Source organism: Macrosteles quadrilineatus, unplaced genomic scaffold (assembly GCF_028750875.1).
Source record: "Macrosteles quadrilineatus isolate MER2022 unplaced genomic scaffold, UCM_ALF_1.0 Scaffold_2__2_contigs__length_208266976, whole genome shotgun sequence".
NCBI classification, from domain to species: Eukaryota; Metazoa; Arthropoda; class Insecta; order Hemiptera; family Cicadellidae; genus Macrosteles; species Macrosteles quadrilineatus.
The window spans coordinates 23,768,008-23,790,277 of record NW_026542595.1 but is presented as its reverse complement, the minus strand read 5'-3'; the positions used below and the strand labels follow the sequence as shown (position 1 = coordinate 23,790,277).

At 35.8% G+C, this 22,270-nt stretch overlaps 1 protein-coding gene across 1 annotated transcript in view; it reads right to left on the bottom strand.

The window, feature by feature from the left end:
* LOC128983890 (beta-centractin) overlaps positions 1–21,249 on the bottom strand; it is a 43,004-nt gene extending 21,755 nt beyond the window's left edge. Inside the window, exons 1-2 of the mRNA XM_054403144.1 lie at positions 21,092–21,249; positions 13,346–13,410 (exon numbers count right to left, since the gene is read on the bottom strand). Of these exons, the coding sequence (XP_054259119.1) occupies positions 13,346–13,410; positions 21,092–21,139 (113 nt within the window). The 5' untranslated portion in view covers positions 21,140–21,249. The remainder of the gene's footprint in view (positions 1–13,345; positions 13,411–21,091) is intronic.
* Positions 21,250–22,270: the final 1,021 nt, after the last annotated feature.

The window sequence follows — 22,270 nt, the reverse complement described above, 5'->3', positions numbered from 1 at the left end:
AACAACGAAAAACCTTATCACAGTTCTAGTAGTTGTTGATTAAGATTGTGAATTAAGATTTATAAAACGTAGTACCGGTACTTGCTAAATGATTGTATTTATGGAATGAAGATATATACATAATAGTACCCTACTGGTTTATTACCCTACCTTTGATTACAGGACGGGTGGCGGTCCTGTAATCCAGCTACTTGGAGGTCACGGATTGTGGATATTTATAGGCATGCACTGTGGATGGGATACTCCCTGGTGTGGATTAACGTCCTCACTAGTGAGTACTACGACTATCCGCAGTACTATCCTGATAATTAGACCAATTCGTATATACCAAGGAAAAAATGTGGTTCGGATTCCACTATAAACTGTAGGTCCCTTAGTTGCCATTAGCTGTTTGGGCTATTAATTAACAGCTGTGTCTGAGGAATGTCGGCCTTAGTTACTAACAAGACTACAAGATCGCGCCACTCATCCTACACTCATCTCCATTCATACTTGGCTTAAAATACCTACATTGTATGGTCGCCATTTCATAAGAAAGTATAAGTAAAGTACTCTTAACATATATTTAAACACTTATTCTGTCAAAAAAACAACACAGTAAATATATAAACATGATCATGGTGAATGATTATCACCAAACTGAATGATACTATTTCAAACCATTACCTGGTGACATCATGTTATCATGATTCTTCTCTGGCAATATAGACGTATAGACGTATGGTATAGACAAACTCGCCTTAGGCTCGCTGGGTCTTTTGGAGCCGCCCTAGGAAATTGCCTCTGGGGACAGGATATCGTCCGGGGATGTTTTCTTGTTTAAAAATAATGATAACTTGGCCGTTGCAAAGTGTTTTAAAAGTTGTTGTTTATTTAATAAAGGAATTAAACAAGTCCTTGAAAGTTGAAGTCTCGATGTGGGTTTGGTGCTCTAATACTTAAATTATCTAAGGCATTGTAAACCCATCTTTAGATTTTAAATAATAAAGCAATAATGTTACAATCAAAAGGGTTAAGGAGAGTGTTGTATCTCTATGTTTCAAATGCTATGCATTTAATTATTTAATCATATGTTATTTTCAAAAATGTGATTCAATTGATGTAAATAAACCAGTGACAAAATAAGGCTCATTTTTCATCCTACATTTATTTAACTATTTATTTCAAATATAAACTTACAATACACAACAGAAATGGCGACGAGGAGAGCCTAACGTGTTTTCTATTTGTTTTAAAGTTTATTTTATATATTTTTTTCAAAATGAACCAAGAACAGTTTGAAATATTAATCAAGACCTTGTCTTCAGCTATTCAAGGTATGTCAAAGACTCAACAATCCAACATCACTTTGATTTCCAATTTTGAACAATTTGACTCAAACAAAGAAACTTTTCAACTATACAAAGAAAGATTTGAAAATTACCTAAAGATAAAGAATGCTTTTGATGATAAAACTATTTGTGCCCAGCTTTTTCTCAATAGTGTAGGTTCTAAAACATATGACCTTTTGTCTTCACTCTCAGCTCCAAAAAAGTATTAATGAGCAAACCTATGATGAAATTACAAAATTATTAGACAATTACTTTCCAAAAACCAATGAAATTGTAGAACAACATAAGTTTTTATCCAGAATGCAGGCACAAAATGAATCAATAACAGACTATGTAACAGCTCTTAGGAAACAAATTTCAACTTGCAAACTTACCTGTACATCATGTGAAGCATCTGTATCTGACTTATTCTTAAGATCACAGTTTATCAGGGGAATTCATGACTCTTCAATCAGAGAACAATTAATCCAGACCAAGGACTTAACATTTGACATTGCCGTAGAAAAGGCAATAGCAATTGAAGCTTCGAAAATAGACAGTGCAACTCTGAACAACTTTTCTAGTCCTAAAACATCGTCACAGGCAGAAGTCAACAAATTATTGACAAGACCAACACACCAGAATTATACACCAAGAAGGACAGCCTACCTCAACAACAGATCTAACAACAGACTAAATCACCCTTCCACAAGACGAAATAAGGTTGATTTGGCAACACTTGGAATTGGAAACCTGTGTTTAAGATGTGGTAAAGCAAATCACATGTCCAGGGAATGTAAAACCAACAAATCACGCCTTCACTGCCAAAGCTGTGACAAGGATGGACACATAGCCAAGGTCTGTATATCAACTCTACTCTCTAAGAAATCCAGGCCTACAGTTAATACATTAAGTACTACTCCAAATGATTCACAGGACTTAAACTCACTTTATGGAATAGGGCAACTTCAAATTCTCAATGTAACTGACTACAATTCATCAGACACAGAAAAATTTTTCACAACTATTATAATCAATGGGAAACCACAAAAGTTTGAGGTAGATTCAGGCGCAGCTCATACCCTTCTACCAAAAGCGCAATTTGATAGACTTAATCTTCCTCAAAACACAATCCAGAATACAAATATAAGGTTTCGTTCTTACACAAATGAGGTTTTTCAACCCTTAGGCTTAGTTAATGTTCAGGTTGAATACAATGGACGCTCATCTACACAGCAGTTGTTAGTTCCTGACATGTACAGCCCTCTACTAGGTAGGACTTGGATAAGACAACTTGGAGTCTACTTGAACGATCTCGACACCCAGAGACCAAAAGATACCGGTACTTATGTAAACTTAGTTTCCAGTGACACAGACAAACTAGTTACTGTAGTGGAATCAAGATTTCCAGAAATATTTTCACCAGAAATAGGACATATTCCTAATGTCACCTGCTCTCTTAAGTTAAGACCTCAATCCAAACCAGTATTTTTCAAACCTAGACCTTTACCGTATGCACTCCGGGATAGAGTGGGACATGATCTTGACAAACTGGAACAAGACAAAATCATCACTAAAATCGAATCATGTGACTGGGGTTCACCCTTAGTTGTAGTGCCAAAGCCTGATGGTACACTTAGGCTATGCGCAGACTATAAAGTCACAGTCAACCCTCAACTCTACGATTCACACTATCCGATTCCTAGGATCGACGAAACACTCCACAAACTGAGAAACGCCAAGTTTTTCTGTACTCTCGACCTCTTTAAAGCTTACCTACACATAGGTGTCGATGAAGAAAGTGCTTGTGTTCAAACAATATCAACCCATAAAGGTACTTACAAAGTCAACAGATTGTCTTTTGGAATCAAGACTGCACCCAGCATATTTCAAAAAGTAATGGAACAAGTTCTACAAGACCTCCCAGGTGTCAGCTCTTACTTTGACGACATAATTGTCTACGGGTCAACTTTGGATGAATGTTTCAACAACCTTGTAGCTTGTCTGGAGCGACTTCAAACCAACAATCTTCACCTCAACAGAAATAAATGCACATTCTTCCAAGAAAGCATCATATACTTAGGATATGTTATTGAAAATAACAAGATATCCAAGTCTCCAGCAAAAGTGTCAAATATCCTCAATATTCAAAGACCAAATTCAGTAGAGGAAGTGAGAAAGTTTCTAGGACTTGTAACTTATTATTCAAAATTCATTCCAGCAGCTTCTACCATAACTTACCCTCTACGCCAGTTACTCATCAAGAATAAACCATTCAACTGGACAAAAGATTGTGAGAAAGCGTTCATCAACATCAAGAAGGAAATAGCCTCAGATAGAGTGGTAGTTCCTTTTGACCCGGACCTTCCAGTATCCGTAGCCTGCGATGCAAGCCCACATGGGATCTCAGGAGTACTATCACACATTATCAATGGAGAAGAAACGCCCATTGCATTTGTCTCCCGCTCACTTTCAAAATCAGAGTCCCAATACAGCCAACTTGATCGCGAAGCACTCGCTATTGTATTTTCTATTGGAAAATTTTTCAACTACCTCTATGGAAGAAAGTTTGAATTGATCACAGATAACCAACCACTCACACGAATATTTCACCCAAAGAATGTTCCTCCAATGACAGCTGGTCGACTTTTACGCTATGCAGTTTTCCTCAGAGGATTTGAATACAACATCAAACATCGGAAAGCAGAACAACACCAAAATGTAGACTTTCGATCCAGGACTTTTCAAACAACGGAACATCGTGGTATCGACACAGCACTGAATAAAGAAGAAGATGAAATAGAACAGAATTTAATCCTTCAAATCTCATCAATCAACATCACGAGTGATTCAATTTCAAAAGAAACTGCGTACGATCCAGGAATGAAAGATCTTATGAATCAAATAAAAGAAGGTGCAAATGATCCAATCTACTCAACCAATCAAGGAATTGTATTCAGAGGAGAACGTGTATACATTCCAAGATCACTACGCTCTCATGTTTTAGAAGAGCTTCATGCAACACACATAGGAATGGTAAGAATGAAGCGACTCGCAAGACTCCACTGTTATTGGCCCGGAATTGACAAAGACATTGAAAATAAAGTTCGATCATGTGCAGCTTGCGCTTTACAGTCAAAACAAAACAGCCAACAAAAGTTTTTCACCCTTGGGAAATCCCTAAGGAAAACTTTGAAAGAGTTCACATGGACTACGCAGGACCATTTAATGGACACCATTTCCTAGTAGTGATTGATGCAAAATCTAAATGGCCTGAGGTTCGAATAACCAAAAACGCACCATCCACAGCTATGACAATAGAATTTCTAAATGATATCTTCTCTACACATGGATATCCTGCTGTACTAGTTTCTGATAATGCCACTATTTTTACTAGCCAAGAATTTACAGACTTTTGCCGACAAAGAGGCATATTTCAAAAATTTATCGCCCCAGGACACCCAGCAACCAATGGGTTAGCGGAACGCTATGTGCAAACGTTAAAGACATCTTTGAAAAATTGTGCTGAAGATCCTCGAAAGAATATTAAATCACAAATTCAAGACATACTGTTTCGCTACCGAGCTGTACCTCTACAATGCGGACAATCACCGGCTGAACTGTATTTAAATTGAAAGATTCAAGATTCAAGATTCAAGATTCAAAATAACTTTATTCATTTTTCATACATGTGTACATAGAATAGCGTCAATTTAAACATTTTTCTAACTTACTACATTATACAAAAATATTAGATGTTAATGATTTCACTGCAATATACATGAAATAGACCTAGAGATGAGTTTATATCATTACATTAATAAAAAAAACTCATCTAGAGAGTTGAAAGATCAGAACAAAACTAGATGCTCTCAAACCCCCTAAGAAAAACACATCATTACATCCAGGTTTTCAACAAGTAAGCCGCTCATTTAAAGTGGGGGAGAGAATATTAGTACGTTCCTTAGACGGCTGGAAGTTCGGAAAAGTTATTTTTCAACTTGGAGCTCTGCACTACAAAGTCAAACTGGACAACGGTTACATTGGCAAGAGACACATCGATCAGTTGAAGAGAACATCAGTGCCAGAAACAAAAGACAAAACACACTCCAGCTCATCTCCTAAAGAAAATACCAGTTCGCAACAACAGAACGTGACATTCAAGGACAATGATCTAGAAAATATAGAAATCAGGCTTCAACGCAGAGAAGATAACAATGACCAACTTGAAAATGCAGAAATCAGGCTTCAACCCAGTGAACATAATAATCCTCAAACAGATGACAATGCTTCAACAGATGTTCCACGCAAATCAGCCAGAACGAGAAAGCAACGGAAAAGACTGGACTTATGAATCAAAATTTAGTGGGGAAGAAACTGTTGTATCTCTATGTTTCAAATGCTATGCATTTAATTATTTAATCATATGTTATTTTCAAAAATGTGATTCAATTGATGTAAATAAACCAGTGACAAAATAAGGCTCATTTTTCATCCTACATTTATTTAATAGTCGGAGAAATATAGGATATGACCTTAAAAAATTGCAAGAAAACGTTTTATGGTTTTATTTTGTAGAGTTGGGTTTGCAGAATGACATACTCAAAGTTGCCAAAAATCGGTGCACGAGAAAACCACTAAAATCTGAATTTAAAATGGCGGCTTTTTCCAACATTGGACAAACTAAAAAAACATATTTCACATGCATTTGTTATGCACATTTTTCAAGATATTGACTTGGGACCACCGCCTGTATTTATTGGATGGTTAGAACTTTATTTTGATAGGGAACATGTTTTTGGCCGCCATCTTGGATCCGCCATTTTGGACATAGATATTTTTTTTCAATGTAATGATAGTGACACATCATTACCAACTACATTTTTACAATGATTTCAATGCCGAAATCCGTTTCTAAATATCTTTATTCATTTAGAAGATATATTCAAACGAAAACTCTCCACCATACATTTCTTATGGACGTTTCGTAGTTTAATTTTTTTTAAACTATTTTTCTTATATCTCCAGTTCTTATTGACGCTTGTAGTTCGTTCTAGGCTTAAAATGTTCAGTAATGTAAGGGCTTTCATTTGAACTCTTGATCATTAAAATCAGACGAGTTAAAGACCAGCTACGAACCTCAGAACAATATTAAATTTAACTTTTTAGAAATATATTTTTATTAAAAGATTTATAACTCGGGTTGTTAATATGTCACAAAGTTATTTCTGGTCTCAAATTACTCAGTAAATGTTTGGCTTTAATTTTATTGATCATTAAACAAAATCTGACACTTTTAAAATTAGTCATGGACCATGATTTAACATTAAAATGTATTTATTTTGAAATGTGTCTTTAGTTAAAGACGTATATCCCCAATTCTAAATAACTCCCAAAACTCTTTATAGTCTTAAATAATTCGCCAAATTATTGACTTCTATTTTAGCTGTGGATTACTTTCCGGGAGTTATTAGGGTTTGGGATATATGTCCTTAATTAAAGACAAATTTCAAAATAAATACATTTTAATGTTAAATTAAGAACCATGGCCCATTTTTAAATTTGTCAGATTTTGTTAAGTGATTAATAAAATCCAAGCTAAACATTCACTGAGTAATTTGAGACCAGAAAGAACTTGGTAACGTATTAACAACCCGAGTTATAAATATTTTAATAAAAATATATTTCTAAAAAGTTAAATTTAATATTGTTCTGAGGTTCGTAGCTGGTCTTTAACTCGTCTGATTTTAATGATCAAGAGTTCAAATGAAAGCCCTTACATTACTGAATATTTTAAGCCTAGAACGAACTACAAGCGTCAATAAGAACTGGAGATATAAGAAAAATAGTTTAAAAAAAATTATCAAACTTCGAAACGTCCATAAGAAATGTATGGTGGAGAGTTTTCGTTTGAATATATCTTCTAAATGAATAAAGATATTTAAAAACGGATTTTGGCATTGAAATCAGTGTAAAAATGTAGTTGGTAATGATGTCTCACAACACTATCATTATATTGAAAAAAATTATCTATGTCCAATATGGCGGATCCAAGATGGCGGCCAAAAACATGTTCCCTATCAAAATGAAGTACTAACCACCCAATAAATACAGGCGGTGGTCCCAAGTCAATATCTCGAAAAATTTGCATAACAAATGCATGTGAAATATGTTTTTTTTTTATTTGTCCAATGTTGGAAAAAGCCGCCATTTTAAATTGTGATTTTAGTGGTTTTCTCATGCACCGATTTTTGGCAACTTTTAGTATGTCATTCTGCAAACCCAACTCTACAAAATAAAACCATAAAACGTTTTCTTGCAATTTTTTTAACGATCCCTATGTAAGTTTGTTTAGTTTGCTTGGACTATAACTATTTATTTCAAATATAAACTTACAATACACAACAGAGAGGTACTAACAATATTTATAGTCTTAAGCCTCCTTCGGGGGCCAGGGGGGGTTACATCATCAGTATAAAAAAAAAGTGGGTTACCTCGCCACTACAAATATCCTAAATATCTTGAACGTCTATAAGCAGTTAAACATCAATTTTCTAAACGAGGAACTTTGAAGGAAGGGGGCTTACTATGGGAGTGGTCACAATCTATTTTTTCTATTGATTTACGCCCATGACCACTCACTTTATTATCTCCTCTGTTACAGATTATCTAAGTAGGCTACTCATGACAAGCAATAATATTTAAAATGGGAAAAAAAACTGGCAATTTTTAGGACACAACAAAACAATTTTAATCTAGAACGTATGGAAATAGCTTTACACCAATTTTCTAAAAGGGGGAATTTAAGATGACATGGGTCACTATCTAACTTTTTCTGTTGAAAAATGGTTATATTCAACCTACGACCGTAGGTTGAAGGACTCAAAGTCATCTGCAACATGGCGACGAGTAAAGACAAGTTGCTTTGTGGTCAATGCAATGTTAAAGTTAAAAATTGCTGTTTTGGTCTACGATGTGATGGACTTAGTGGAAAATTGTTTCATATAAACTGTGTAGGCTAAATGTTTCTTGTGAAGACTATGACAAAATTTCGGAACTTCAACAAATTGTAAGGTGGTTTGGTTTTGTAAACCCTGTGATGATAGTGTTAGAATCAACATGAAATCTCAGCCTTTAATGGAAGACGTGTGTAGTCTAAACAAAAATATGGACAGATTAATGGGAATCATCAATGAATTGAAGAATGAAAATAAAACATTGACTGATCAAATAAATTCAGTTACCGTGGAAAAAGTAAAGCTACCTCACTGAGTGCTTGGGTCTAGGAACTGTTCATGTTGACACTTGATCTACTAGGCCTAAGCATAGATAAAACATACTCCCTTAGTAGATTTCCCATCCTTATGGAACAGCTGAAGCCAATTTTATTGTTAGTTCTGTCCGTTTTTCTGTAGAGGTCGTGTTTTGTTTACAATTTGTTTCCCGTTATTACAGCCATTTAAAACCTCGTTTAACCAAATAATACGATCTAATCATAAACAATAACTTGTCCCCTAGTTATATAACCAAACAGTAAAGCACAAATCAAGAAATTAACCCTAAAATAATAGAAACAAAGTTTTATCGACACTAGTGCCTTTGTGTCACGTACATGAACTAGACACGAAAAACGTGCTTCAAAATTTACAATGGGATGAGAAGTCTACTTGTGTTGGTTAGTCTATGGCCTAAGTCTAAGTCATGTAAAAAGATTGTTGATGCTGCCAATTCGAATACTGAAACAATTGTTAGATCTGACTCAAACCCCAATGATATTTGTCAAGTTAAGTCTAATACCAGTAACTTAAACTCTCATAGTACTATGACTCATGCTGCATCCAACTCAAATACTCGTAGGCCTAGGCCTACCTCAGATAACGAGAACATTGAACACTTCACATTGGGATATGCAGACGTTGTGAAGTGGAATAGGACTGCTGGTAAACCTAAGCCTTTACTTCTTGACAATCGTGCAAGGCCTAAACGACAAGACAATGTTATCATTGGTACTAAGGACTCCAGTTCTGCTTATAGCCTTAAAGTGGTTACAAAAACATCTTGGATTTTTATCTCTAGATTATCACCTGAGACAACCTGCCAATCAATGAAAGACTATCTTAAGGAGAATGGTGTCTCAAACGTGGAATGTGACGAACTGAAAATCTGGTACACATCTTACCGCTCGTTTAAAATAGGCCTATCCAGTGTAGATCAGCAGAAAGTGCTCTCAAGTGAATTTTGACCTGAAGGAGTACTAATTGCTGACTTTGTGCATCGTAAAAATAAACACTATGGACAGTCTAAAAGTCTCGAAGAATCTGTTTGTTTAGGGTTTCCGAGCCCAGCAAAGTAAGTAACCTAGTCAACTGTACCAGTATTATTAGTTCTGAAACTGTTTTATTTTTAATGTTTTTGAATATTTAGTCTATAAGGGACAAAACCATAGAATTAGATGTAGTCTTGAGCGATATTAAAAATCATATCCTATGTATATTCGAACATTGGCTTAACACTGAAGAGATAGGCTTTTATAGACTAAAAGATTATCATTTGGCCACATACAATGCGCGGGACAATATGGTGCATGGCGGATCAGCAATCTATATAAAAAAGGACTAAAATATAAGGTAATGGATGTTGCTCGTTTTTGCTCAACTCAACATTTGGAAGTTTCTGCCATCAAACTCAAATGCAATATCATTGTAGTCAATGTGTATAGATCACCCAATGGTGATATAAATATTTTCCTCAATCAGTTTGAAAGGTTATTATGTCTCCTTTTAAGTTTTAAATCGTCTTCCCTTGTCATCGGAGGGGACTACAATGTAGATTTGGTGGCTGATTTTACCAAACTGATCCAACGTGAGCTTGCAAGACTTATGAGGCAGTTCAACTTACATCCAATCAACTCTACGCCTACAAGAGGTAAAGCAGTTCTCGACAATATCTTGACTGATCTCAATTATACCAGTTATAATACTACAGTTATGGATTATGTCCTTTCTGACCATGCTGCAGTTAACTTAGACATATGCCTAGCCGATTCTGAGAAAACTTATCTTGAACAGTCCAACTCCCTTGTACACCATAGGCCCATAACAGAAGCCCGAATAAATAACTTCTGCCAGTTTTTAAGCAATGTTGACTGGTTTGTACTAGCCTTAGGTACAAACTCTGAAGAAATTTTTAATTTATTTTTTCACCAAATATTGCTTTGTTTCCATGACTGCTTTCCGCTGCAGAAGAAGCAGGACCCAAATTGCAATTCCGGTGGACAGTTCTCTGGTGGTAAAGCCTGGTACAATGAAGACCTGAAGAAGAGTGAAGTATCCTCATGGCTCTTTTTGATCGCCACAATGTTCTTAAAACCTCAGCATCTCTTCAAACTCTAACTGAATATAGAAAGATATACAAACAAGAACTGACGACTGAAAAAAAAAACAGTTTGTTGCCGACTGCATTGAAAAATCCGACAACAAGTGTAGAGCAGCTTGACAGGCCATTCGGAAAGAATCTTCAAGTAAACATCAACCTAATACTTCTGTGGAACCAAACGACGTCTTCATTGACTCGTTGTTGGAGGTGGCGGAGAAATCTGGCGGCGTTCCTTTCGGCTGCAGTGGATCTTCTCAAAACCAAGAGCACTGCAGCACCCGGCTTGGAATGGAAGTTAGTGTAATGTGAGGAGGTAGTGCGGCATGTGCGGCTTCTAAAAAGTTCTAAAAGTCGTGATATTTATGGTCTGTCTCTAGTGATGTGCTAAAGTCTATTTTGCCTGTGATTGTATAGCCTTTATCCTATTGTATAAATAGTTGTCTTATTGAAGGTGTATTTCTTCCAGCAAAGCTTAAGTTATCTAAGGTTGTTCCTGTTTTTAAGAAAGGGTCCAGAGATCTCCCAGCTAGTTATAGGCCATTAGCTTTAATTTCAGTCTTTGCCAAAGTTTTTGAACAAATTTTACATGACCAGCTGTACAATTATTTTTAAGCTAATTACTTGTTTTCAACTACACATTATGGTTTCAGAACTGGGAAATCTACAATTCAAGCTGTGACCTATCTTGTAGATGCAATCCTAGCCAACCTTGAAAGCAGAAATGATACTGGTGTCACCGTATGTGACCTCAGTAAAGCCTTTGATTGTGTTTGTCATGAGACAATGCTGGCTAAGTTAAAGTACTACAAGGTGACTGATACAACTCTGTCACTTCTTAGTTCATACCTAGATACCTGGGAACAAATAGTCTGTGTCAATAATTCAAGTATTCATGTAAAAGACTTGTACCCTTTGGCGTGCCGCAAGGCTCGGTTCTTGGACCTCTTTTATTCCTTGTCATGGTTAATCAGGGCCGGACTTGGGACTTCAGGGGCCCCGGGAAAATTTTCCAATGGGGCCCTAGGATTTCAGTTCTGAGGGGGTCCTCCCCAACTGAATTTCAGTTTGGGGGGTATGGAATACCCCCAAATGCTCTGTACCAGTGACGGCATATTTGGTATGGTAGCATGGTAGGCTACCATAATATATTTGGATTAGAAGTATTGATATATTTTTGTTTACTAGGTATTTAAATTATCGATTATTGCCGTCGATTTGTATGATTTTTAAATATTACTACAATATAGGTGTGATTATTTTATTTTGGTTTAAAACTCTTTTTCTAATAATAAAAATCAAACTAATTTGAATTTTAAAATCTTTTGTTTGCCACGATTTAGCCACCTCATTCATGTGTATATAGTTTTAATGTATATTAACTTATATACATAACATTTTCTGTTTTCAATTAGCCTACTTAACACCAATAAAATTCAAATAGGCTTGGAACTAGGTTTTTTAACATTAAGATTCATTAACTCTAAAACACAACTGTTGGGTTGTAGAGATTTTGTTTTTTTTTTTTCGTAAAAACCCATAAAATATAAAATACAGTATGACTTATGTTTATTTTTATAATGGTTTTGGTACCTATGGCATTCTCGTTTTTATAATATGTTAAAGTCCTAGCATGAAAAGTACCATTGACGACTTTCAAGTTTGAGATTTTATTAACGAGCAAAATCTTGCAATAAAAGTCTAATGATCATTAGTACTCACAAGCTAACTATTTATATGAGTAACTGAACGATGATCAAATGGATCCAATATCGATTAATACAACACAAACATATCATTGAATACAACATTACTCACTACAGCTTTGTTTTTGTACTGTAAGTTGCAGAATTGCAATAAAATAACACAAAAGTAAGACAATTTCCACCAAAACTAAAACTTGACGTGACCACTAGTCTCAAAGGACAAACTAAGGGAGTAAAGTGATTTAAATTGTTTTGAATAGGCGATAAGGCATTTTATGTGTGTGTATGCGCGTGCGTGAGACAGACAGGACTAGACAGGATCCCTTATCGCTCATCAGCTCATTATCATTTATTGTTGCAGCTGCTTCTGCTTATCGCTTGTTTAAGATTTCAGTCGACAACGCTCGCCCACTCCCAATAAATGTATTTTTTTGTTAATTCAGACGACTCTAGTTGTTGTAAAGTGTTTATATAGATTTAAAAATCTTACTGGCGCTGTATGATTTTGACTCCAAAGACTAAATTGGAGATCAAAATTTCAACGCATAACTTAATTATTTACTATTTTACAAAACCTTTAAATTGAACGGATAATATACTTCTACCCCTTAAAATCCTGATTGGTATATACTTAGAGGTAAAAGAAAAGAATAACATTTAATAACACACAAACGGAGCAATGTTTTTATTTTTAAAAGTATTTGAACTCCAGTGAATCTCCATTTAACACAACACAATTTTACAAGTCAAATTCAAAATAGCCTACAGAAAAATTGTGCTTTAGATGCATGCTAAGAACTTGTTTTATAAAAATCCCGTAGAAAAACTTGTTCATTCTTGACTCAAAACTATAGGCTACACCAGCATCTCTCTTTTAGGCCTATCTAAATTTGTTACTTATTGTTTTTATCAAGCAAAATCACAACTAAACTCCACCGTGAACTTTTTGATACTTACTAGTTTGGAAAGCAGCATTTTGGAACTTGATCACCAGCAAAACCAGCTTTGATTACACCAGATCCCTAGACAAAGAAAACAACAAAATTGGTGATGGGATCAGACCTGAATTTGGAACAGTCCTAGTTATTCTCATTTGTGAAATGAAAGAAAACTAGATTGGTATAAATAATTATTGAAAACAACTGCATGACAGTTGAGCAAACCACTCCACTATCGTTGCATAAGCCAGGTTTTCCTAGTCGCGTAAGTGGAGCCCGGAGAGAGGAACACGGAGAGTGGACTCCTCTTGTCTTAGGTAATTTAATGTTACTGTTTTCCTAGTAGCGGAGCGGAATGCCATGTTAATCACTTCTCCGCTGTCCGCCCTACGCGCTCCTCTTCTGCGTCTAGGGGGAAAAATTTTTTTTTCCCCTTAGGGTACTTAACAATTTATATTAATACTAGCTGTGTGCCCGTTCTACGCACGGGGATCTTATAGTAGTCATTTGAATGTGACAAAAATCACACAATGTTGGGTTTTTGGACATTTGTAATTTTATTTCTTAAGTAAGTAGGCCATGTATTCTATGGAAAAGTACCGGTATCAAGGATCGTCGTCGAAAAGGTTGTTATGAATAAATAGGTAGGCGTACGTACCCAAGGGATGGGCTATGGGCCTATTGGCTGTATGGTCCAGCGATTGCATCACACGGTGAGTAGAAACAGAAAGTGACACATTGGAAAAGCGAGTTTAGCATCATCCGTATACCTCTGTTACAATCACCCACTGCAGTTGTGAATTTTTACTTTAAACTTAACACAATCGCCATTGAAGCGCCGTCAATGACTGGAAACCTTGTTTGTAAGCTATTGACGACGATCATTAAGTATCCCAGCCCTATACAATACTGATTCAAGGTCTTCTTTCTGGTTATCAAAACTCAAGAACAATTTTATACACAAAGAATTTCTGGTTCCTGACCTGGATGATGCCTAGTTATTTAATTTTATTTACGGTTACACTATAATATTGCACTTGCGATTAATTAAATCCGTTATGTAAGAAAAACGTTTTTAATTTCACTTGGTTGGGATTTGCTTTCAAAACGTGATTGGAAATGGTTGCGGTATTTGTAAAAAACATTTGTAAACATATCAGTGACAGCTAGAAAAAATAATCTTGATCCGAACAGCTGTTCGTTATTTCATAAATAAATGATTAGGTATGTGATAAAAATTGAACGAAAATTTGACAAAAATCGCACAAAACTTCATTTTTTAACGTCCGTAATTTTATTTACAAAGAAGTGAGGCCATATTTTAATGGCTATAGACACTCTTGCCAATCCATTGAATACATTAAAATGACTTGGATCTTGATAGGTACTCTCGTTTTCATGGAGAAGATTGCGTAAAATGCCATCTTGAGTGTTACAGACAGACAGAAAGACAGACAGACAGACAGACAGAAATATAGATAAGACTTGTTTCTGCTTCTTTAATGTACCGGTATAAAACGTAAAAATAGCCTAAAAATATATAATTCTGAGTAATGTACAGACAAAACTCTAATTTTATTTATATGTATTTTTATCATCCCAGATAGATGGACTATTCATTAAAATATGCCAAAAAAAATTGGAAAAAAGTGGGTAGGGTGCATATGAAAGTTCGGGGACGTTTTTTTTCGCGAAAAAATCGATTCATGTTTAAATATTTTTTATGATAACAAAGAATATCTATTTTTTTAGTGAAGGTGAAAATAAGATTACCTATGTTATAAGGAAGATTTTAATATATATAAGTTACCATGGTTAGGCCTACTACTAAAACTAAAATTAAAAAAAAATATTTTAGGTAAAAACAAAAGTTTTATCATTGTAGCCCCGCGAGACAAAGTAGCCCCGGTTGACGGAACCAAGTTTTTACAAAATGGCCTGGTGTTGTACCTTGGACCTAGCTCATAGGTTGTACCTTGGACCATAGTAGCTTAGGCTACTAAAAGCAGACTTTAATAATTTTGTTAAAAAGGTTTATTATAGGCATTTGTAATTTTATTTGCTAAAAACCAACAGGACAGAACCCCCAAGACAGTTAGACGAATATTTTACGTCCTAACTAGCTATAAGTGAACTTGAGTGAATTTCTTACAAAATATGATTATAAAATATGTATTGTAAGGGCCAGTTTTGTTATAGTTACTTATTTAGGACCCAGACCCCAGCTTAAACGTTCTAAAATCACTTTTAAACTATTCTAGGACATCAATACTAAAACTTTATTAAAGAATTTTTAGGCGCCGAGACCTCCTTTTATTTTTAATTAAATAAACAATATTCCCAACTCACTAGGGGGCCGGTGGGAATTCGGGGTTTTGGGTGGGGGAGGTAAAACGTGGTTAATTATGGAGAGAAAAGGGTAATCCAACGGGTAAAAGTGTAATTTATAGGTAATTACCCAGCAAGAATGGGAAATTAGTCTAAAAAATGGGTACTTTCCTTTGCCGCTGACGACGACGAGCAAAGCCGGCAGAGACAGGAAGACCATGAGAATTGTATTGTAGGCTACCATAAATAAAAACAATAACAAAGTAAAAATAAAGTTGTTTGTTTATTTTATCCTATGTATTTAGTCATAAAATGGCTTTAAAAATATTTAAACAGGTCAATAACAAGTGGTGTACCTAACATCTATCACCTGTGTGTGAATAGCCTATCCTTAAGTTTCCTCTAAAAATGTGAAGTTAAGTTTTCAGTCTTCTTTTGTTTGAATATTGATAGTTTTATTTATTCAAGTTCATTAAAAACGTACACTGATCGTGAGTGAATTTTTACATTCAAAACACCAATAGAACATATAAACATATCATAACCTATTTCCATGTTTGTTTACATTGAAAATAAAAATATTTTTGAAACGATATATCGAACCGAATCTATATCGATATTTCTGCAGACACATGTTACGAATACATAGAGAAAACAAACACCTCAAGGAGTATGGAATTAATAATTAAATAAACATATCTATGGAATTAACCCACACAAGTTGTAAGTCGTTATCGTGTTTACAGTAGTTCATGTCGGTGACACTGGGTGCACTGGTGTCTACTATCTGATTTAGGCTATAACAGGGTTCTCTTATTTGTTATTTAGTTTCATGGTTTGTACTTTACTGTTTGGTTGTATATCTAGGTAACCATTTTTTTCCTCAGGAAATCATACAGCAAATTTGGTTAGTTTGGTTAGTTTAGAACAGTTTCATTTCATAATCAATAATTATTTGTTCCTCATGAAATCATACAGCAAGTTCGGCTGGTTTGGTTAGTTTGGAACAGTTTCATTTCATAATGAACCATTATTTTTTCCTCGTGAAATCATACAGCAAGTTTGGTTGGTTTGGTTAGTTTAGAACAGTTTCATTTCATAATCAATAATTATTTGTTCCTCATGAAATCATACAGCAAGTTCGGTTGGTTTGGTTAGTTTGGAACAGTTTCATTTCATAATGAACCATTATTTTTTCCTCGTGAAATCATACAGCAAGTTTGGTTGGTTTGGTTAGTTTAGAACAGTTTCATTTCATAATCTCCTCATGAAATCATACAGCAAGTTCGGTTGGTTTGGTTAGTTTGGAACAGTTTCATTTCATAATGAACCATTATTTTTTCCTCGTGAAATCATACAGCAAGTTTGGTTGGTTTGGTTAGTTTAGAACAGTTTCATTTCATAATCAATAATTATTTGTTCCTCATGAAATCATACAGCAAGTTCGGTTGGTTTGGTTAGTTTGGAACAGTTTCATTTCATAGACTAAGGCCTACCGCACACGAGAGACTTTTTGTCGGCCGACTATTTAGTCGTAGTCGGGAGTCAAAGTCGGCCGCATAGTGGTAAATCTGAGCGCGCACACGGGCCGACCGCAGCAAGACAGTCGGCAGACTGTCTGGAGACAGTCGGGGCAGTTTGGTGCTGACCGATTTTCCCGCCGACTGCTCCCCGACTCAACTGTCGTGTCTTATTGATAAAGGCACGGAGATAAGTTTGAACGCGCACACTGACGACTAAAAAGTCTGTCTGTCTGAGAGTCAAGTGCGTTGTTATCATGTGTATTATTATTGTTATTATGATAAGTATTATTATTTGTGTGTTATTGTTATTATTATGGCTTCGACAACCACCAGTGCAAGTGTTTTGAGGGACGAGAAAGTTGATAAACTTATCGACGAAGTTGAGACACGGTCCCCTATTTATAAAACGACTTTGAAATAGTATTCGGTGATAATAAAAAAAAATACCCCCGCTGCAGCAAACCTGCAGACTAAGTGAATTCCCATTTGCCTGATTTAATTTTTTATTTAATCTATTTCAATAAAATTAGGATAAACGAGTACCTAAGGTTTACTGCTACATGGAGGGTATTCAGGGTGTGTTTTAGTTAAACATTAATAGCTGAGTATAAAATAAATATATTTGCCAAGTTTTATCAAAATACATCCATAAACAAGCAAACTACAACAGTTTACTTGTTCTAAATATAAATGACATGCAAATTTTAACTTTAAATATTTTGGAATTTCCCTGTAACCATTATGATAACAATTAGCATGCTAAATTATTTGTTTATCAAGCTCTGCAAAATTAGATGCAAAATTAGCTATGCAAAATTAGCTCTGCAAAATGGGAAACCCCCATTTTTACCCGATAAACCCCCCATAAACCCCCGTTCCCATAGTCATGCTGGTTTGCGAACTCATTCGAATAAAATACCTGTAGATTTACACGTTTGTACCAAATTTAATCAAAATCGGGTAATTTTTTTTCTAGTTATCGTGCTAATGGACAAATATATATATGTGTGTGTGAATTTGAACGGATGGTGCTTTTGGCCTCTGCGGACATCAAACCGAAAAGGTAAATCGGTCCCAGGACCAGGTCTCACCATGAGACCTACGGTTACAGCTTATTCCCTAAAAGTTATGGGATGAGGTATTTGAAGCCAGGGTATTAACAATTGGTCAAAAAAAATCAACACTCATTCATGAGTACATGGAAAAATTTGTCCGGATATTTCCTCAAATCCGAGGATAGAGGTAAATCTGGCCTTTCAAGGTTCTTGGACTATAAATTGGATACACCCAGTATATTCTCTTAAGTTTTCTTCCACGAAATCTTATCAGTAACGCACATATGACAGCGGTTTCTGTCATATACATCCTTTTGACACTCGAAAGACGACTAAACAGTCGTGTCGTGTGCGCACCCATAGTCAACGACCAAACAGTCTTGACGACTTTTCGATTGTCCACCCGACTCCAGCCAGACAGATGGCCAACAGTCGGCCGACAAAAAGTCTCTCGTGTGCGGTAGGCCTAATATGAGGTAGCCTACATACCTTTACGTCAACAGTTCAATTTTGTCGTAAGTGGAACTCACTACATGTTTCGCCTATTCAGGCATCGTCAGATGATATCCTAGCAAGAATGCTTTGTCTTCATCCATGATGGGGTCGTCAAGAAACATTTAAATAAATACACACACATTACGCACGAAAACATTTAACAATTAATTAGTAGGCCTACTATTACCGGTCGCGGTACGGAGGCAGACTGAACATGCTGGAATTATGTAACACCGACCCCTCCTCCGTTATCAGTAGTTGTACTACAAAGGTCAAACTGTTCTTGTCTATTGTTGAAAGCTATTATGGCATTGAAGATGGAGTGTGATTTTAAATTTAATTGGTCATTTAAAATATGGTTTTTATTGTGGCTGTCTTGGAAGCTTTTGTAAATTTCAAACTTTTCTAGAGAATCCAATTTATTTCCTTTATTACAAACATGGAGAATTTCCAGGCTATTGTCAATTGTTATGGTGTGATTTTTATCTAATAAATGTTGGGGAAAAGTGGATTTTTGTTTGTCTGCTCTGGGGTTGGGGCGATGTTCCTTGTGTCGTTGAGTAAAGGATCTGCCTGTTTGTCCAATATAAAAATCCGGACAATCCATACACTTCAATTTATAAACTCCAGACTTGTCTAGCTTGTTTTCAACAACATTTTTTTGTGTTAAAGCTTGTTTGGTTTTATTGGTAGTTCTAAATGTTAATTGAAGCCCGTGTTTCCTTAAAACTTTGTTGAGTCCATTCTGAGCTAAGTGGCTGTATTCTGTGCAGATGTATTTCATCTCAGGTTCATTTAGCCCTAGTACAGGAGCTTTTGGTTTGGTTTTTAGTTTTGTTACCAATTTATCTATTATGCTCTGTTTGTAACCATTGGAGATAGCTATGTGCTTAATTATATTTAATTCTTTCTGGTAGTCTTTGGCTGAGAGCGGGAATTGAAGTAACCTGTATACTAGGCTATTGTAGGCCTAAGCGGCGAGTTTATGTGATATAGGATGAATAGGCGAAACATGTAGTGAGTTCCACTTACGACAAAATTGAACTGTTGACGTAAAAGTATGTACCTCATATTAGTCTAATTAAACAGTTCAGGGGCTACATCATGAATTTTAATTCATTTCATAATGAACCATTATTTTTTCCTCGTGAAATTATACAGCAAGTTTGGTTGGTTTGGTTAGTTTAGAACAGTTTCATTTCATAATCAACAATTATTTTTTTTTTTCTCAACAAGTGAATGTTCATAAGATCTATACATGTCAAAATCTTAACTGCAGTATTTTACTATTAAAAACGGGATTTTACGAGAAATACAGAGGGAATTCAGGTTAAATTGAGGGAATTCTAGGGGTAATTGTGGTACAGTGGCCTGTCACTGCAACTGCATTTCTATTGTGTGTGGTTTGTGGTAAAACAGATCAACAGATGATGTAATTGTGCAGATTTCTGATTGGCAGATGATTTCTTTCGTGTAGTAATCTGATTGGCTGGTGGTTTCGTTGATAGTTGTTTGTTTTGAACCGTCTCCATGTTGTTAGTTCAAAGTGAAGTAGTGACAAAGGAGGACGTAGCTCAAATTTGTGATTAATTTTCATTCTGATTGTGTCGGAAAATCACGTTCGGACATTATGTAGCCTAGAAAACGGGGTGATTCCTGGTGAAATATGTGGATAGGCCTACCTATCAATATGTAAGTTATATGTTGGACAAAGTGATTTTAATTTTCCTTGTGAGGCTAGTTGCTGGTTGGCTAGACCAAAGACATGGTGTTCTCCGTGCGTGCCGGTTTTGGTTACCTTTGAGTGAGACAGCAGTAAATTATAGGCTAGGGGCCTATGTCGAGTGCATATTCCTTGTGAATTTTTCACATCGATATAGAGAATCCAGTATTCTTGAAGTGTAGAATTGTGTAAAATTGTTTTTTAATGAAGTTTAGGAGGAACTGTTGTTAGGGTCGGTTTTATTAAATTCCAGCCAATAACTTATTTGCGACTAGGCCTAGATTGCTTTTACCCCAATTATTATCCTCCAAAACTTCATTTTATACACTTTTTACACAATTTCACACTTCAGAAAGTGTTTTTAAGCTGAGGTCTGGGTCCTAAATTTTTACCCTCAGAGGCTAAGTTAGATGAAGGCAAAGAGAGGTGGAGTTCACAGGAATGATCCTGACTTCAGAATATATCCAAGGGTTTTTTTTAAGATAAAATGTAGTCTTAAGCTGCATACAACTGATTTTAAAATCAAAACCAAGTTAAGATAGACAGCGAACTTTCAAATTTAAGCTAAAAGGTGCTACATAACCATTATTTCACAGTAGGGCTAGACTATGATTGAATTAATTAAAAATGGTTTTACTCACGTTATCAATCACAACAGGTTGGTTTACGACTAAATCATAAGGTTCCATTATACTTTTCAAAATAGGATTCTAAATTAAAGATATCGACACTTCTGAAATGATTTTTAAGGTTGGTTGGTGGTTGGTGTTGGTGGTGAATTTAGTTATCCATCAAAATTTTTTTTATGTAAGCCTGCACCGAACCGACCGGGTTCTTCTTCTTGTAAAGAAGAAGAATGGGCTTGTCTAAAAACTGTCAATTAGGGACTGTATCTGAATAGTCAATGATTGAGATTGAGAATGAACACGGCCGCCTTTAAAACTACAGACCGCGGCCTGGTAGAATTGGTAACGTCGCAAGTGGTGTTGTTTAGTGACAGACGTCCCGTAAGATAACATGGCAGACAGGTGACATCAGCCAAGGCCACACTAAAAAAACTGTTTTTTTAGTGAGGCCTTGCATCAGCTCATTAATTCGCACTTTATTGATTCAAATATAAATTTATGAAAATATTGAAAATAAAACATACAGAATTGAAAACAGAAACAATATGAATTAAAAATCTATATCTGTTCATTTTAAGTGGAGTCAATATTGTCATAGTCCAGTAACCAATCTTTCGTAAATACACAAATACCGTGGCCGTGGTTGAGCTGAGTGTTGACGATTGACTCAACTCTCAACCATTTCAAAAGTAGGGCCCGTGGTGTCATACGAAGTTCAACTGACCAAAATTGAAGCCCATGGAGTGGGAGTACTGTGCTTGATACATTTTCTTCATACCTTATTAGCAATCGAAGACAGGTGGTTGCAATTGAAATGAGGGGGCTCTTTCAGGAGAACTCATCAGAGGGTTGAACACGGTGTCCCGGAAGGCTCACTACTTAAACCTATCCTGTTCCTGCTAATGGTGAACGATTTTAGGTGAGGTGACGAGGCTCTCGCATGTATGCAGACGATACTAACCTTGTATTAGGCGGAAGCTCGGTGACACGAATTGAGGAAAAGATGGCCCTGGAACTGACCTCTGGACAAGACCCAAACCCTCATCTGCACCTTGGGTAGAACTTTGCCTTCTGACATTGTACTTCAAGTAAAACTTCTTGGCTTTTTAATCGATAGACGGCTTAATTGACAGCCCCATACTGAAGAGATCTCAAAAAACTCTCAACTTCCGACGCATACTTTCTCTACTTTGT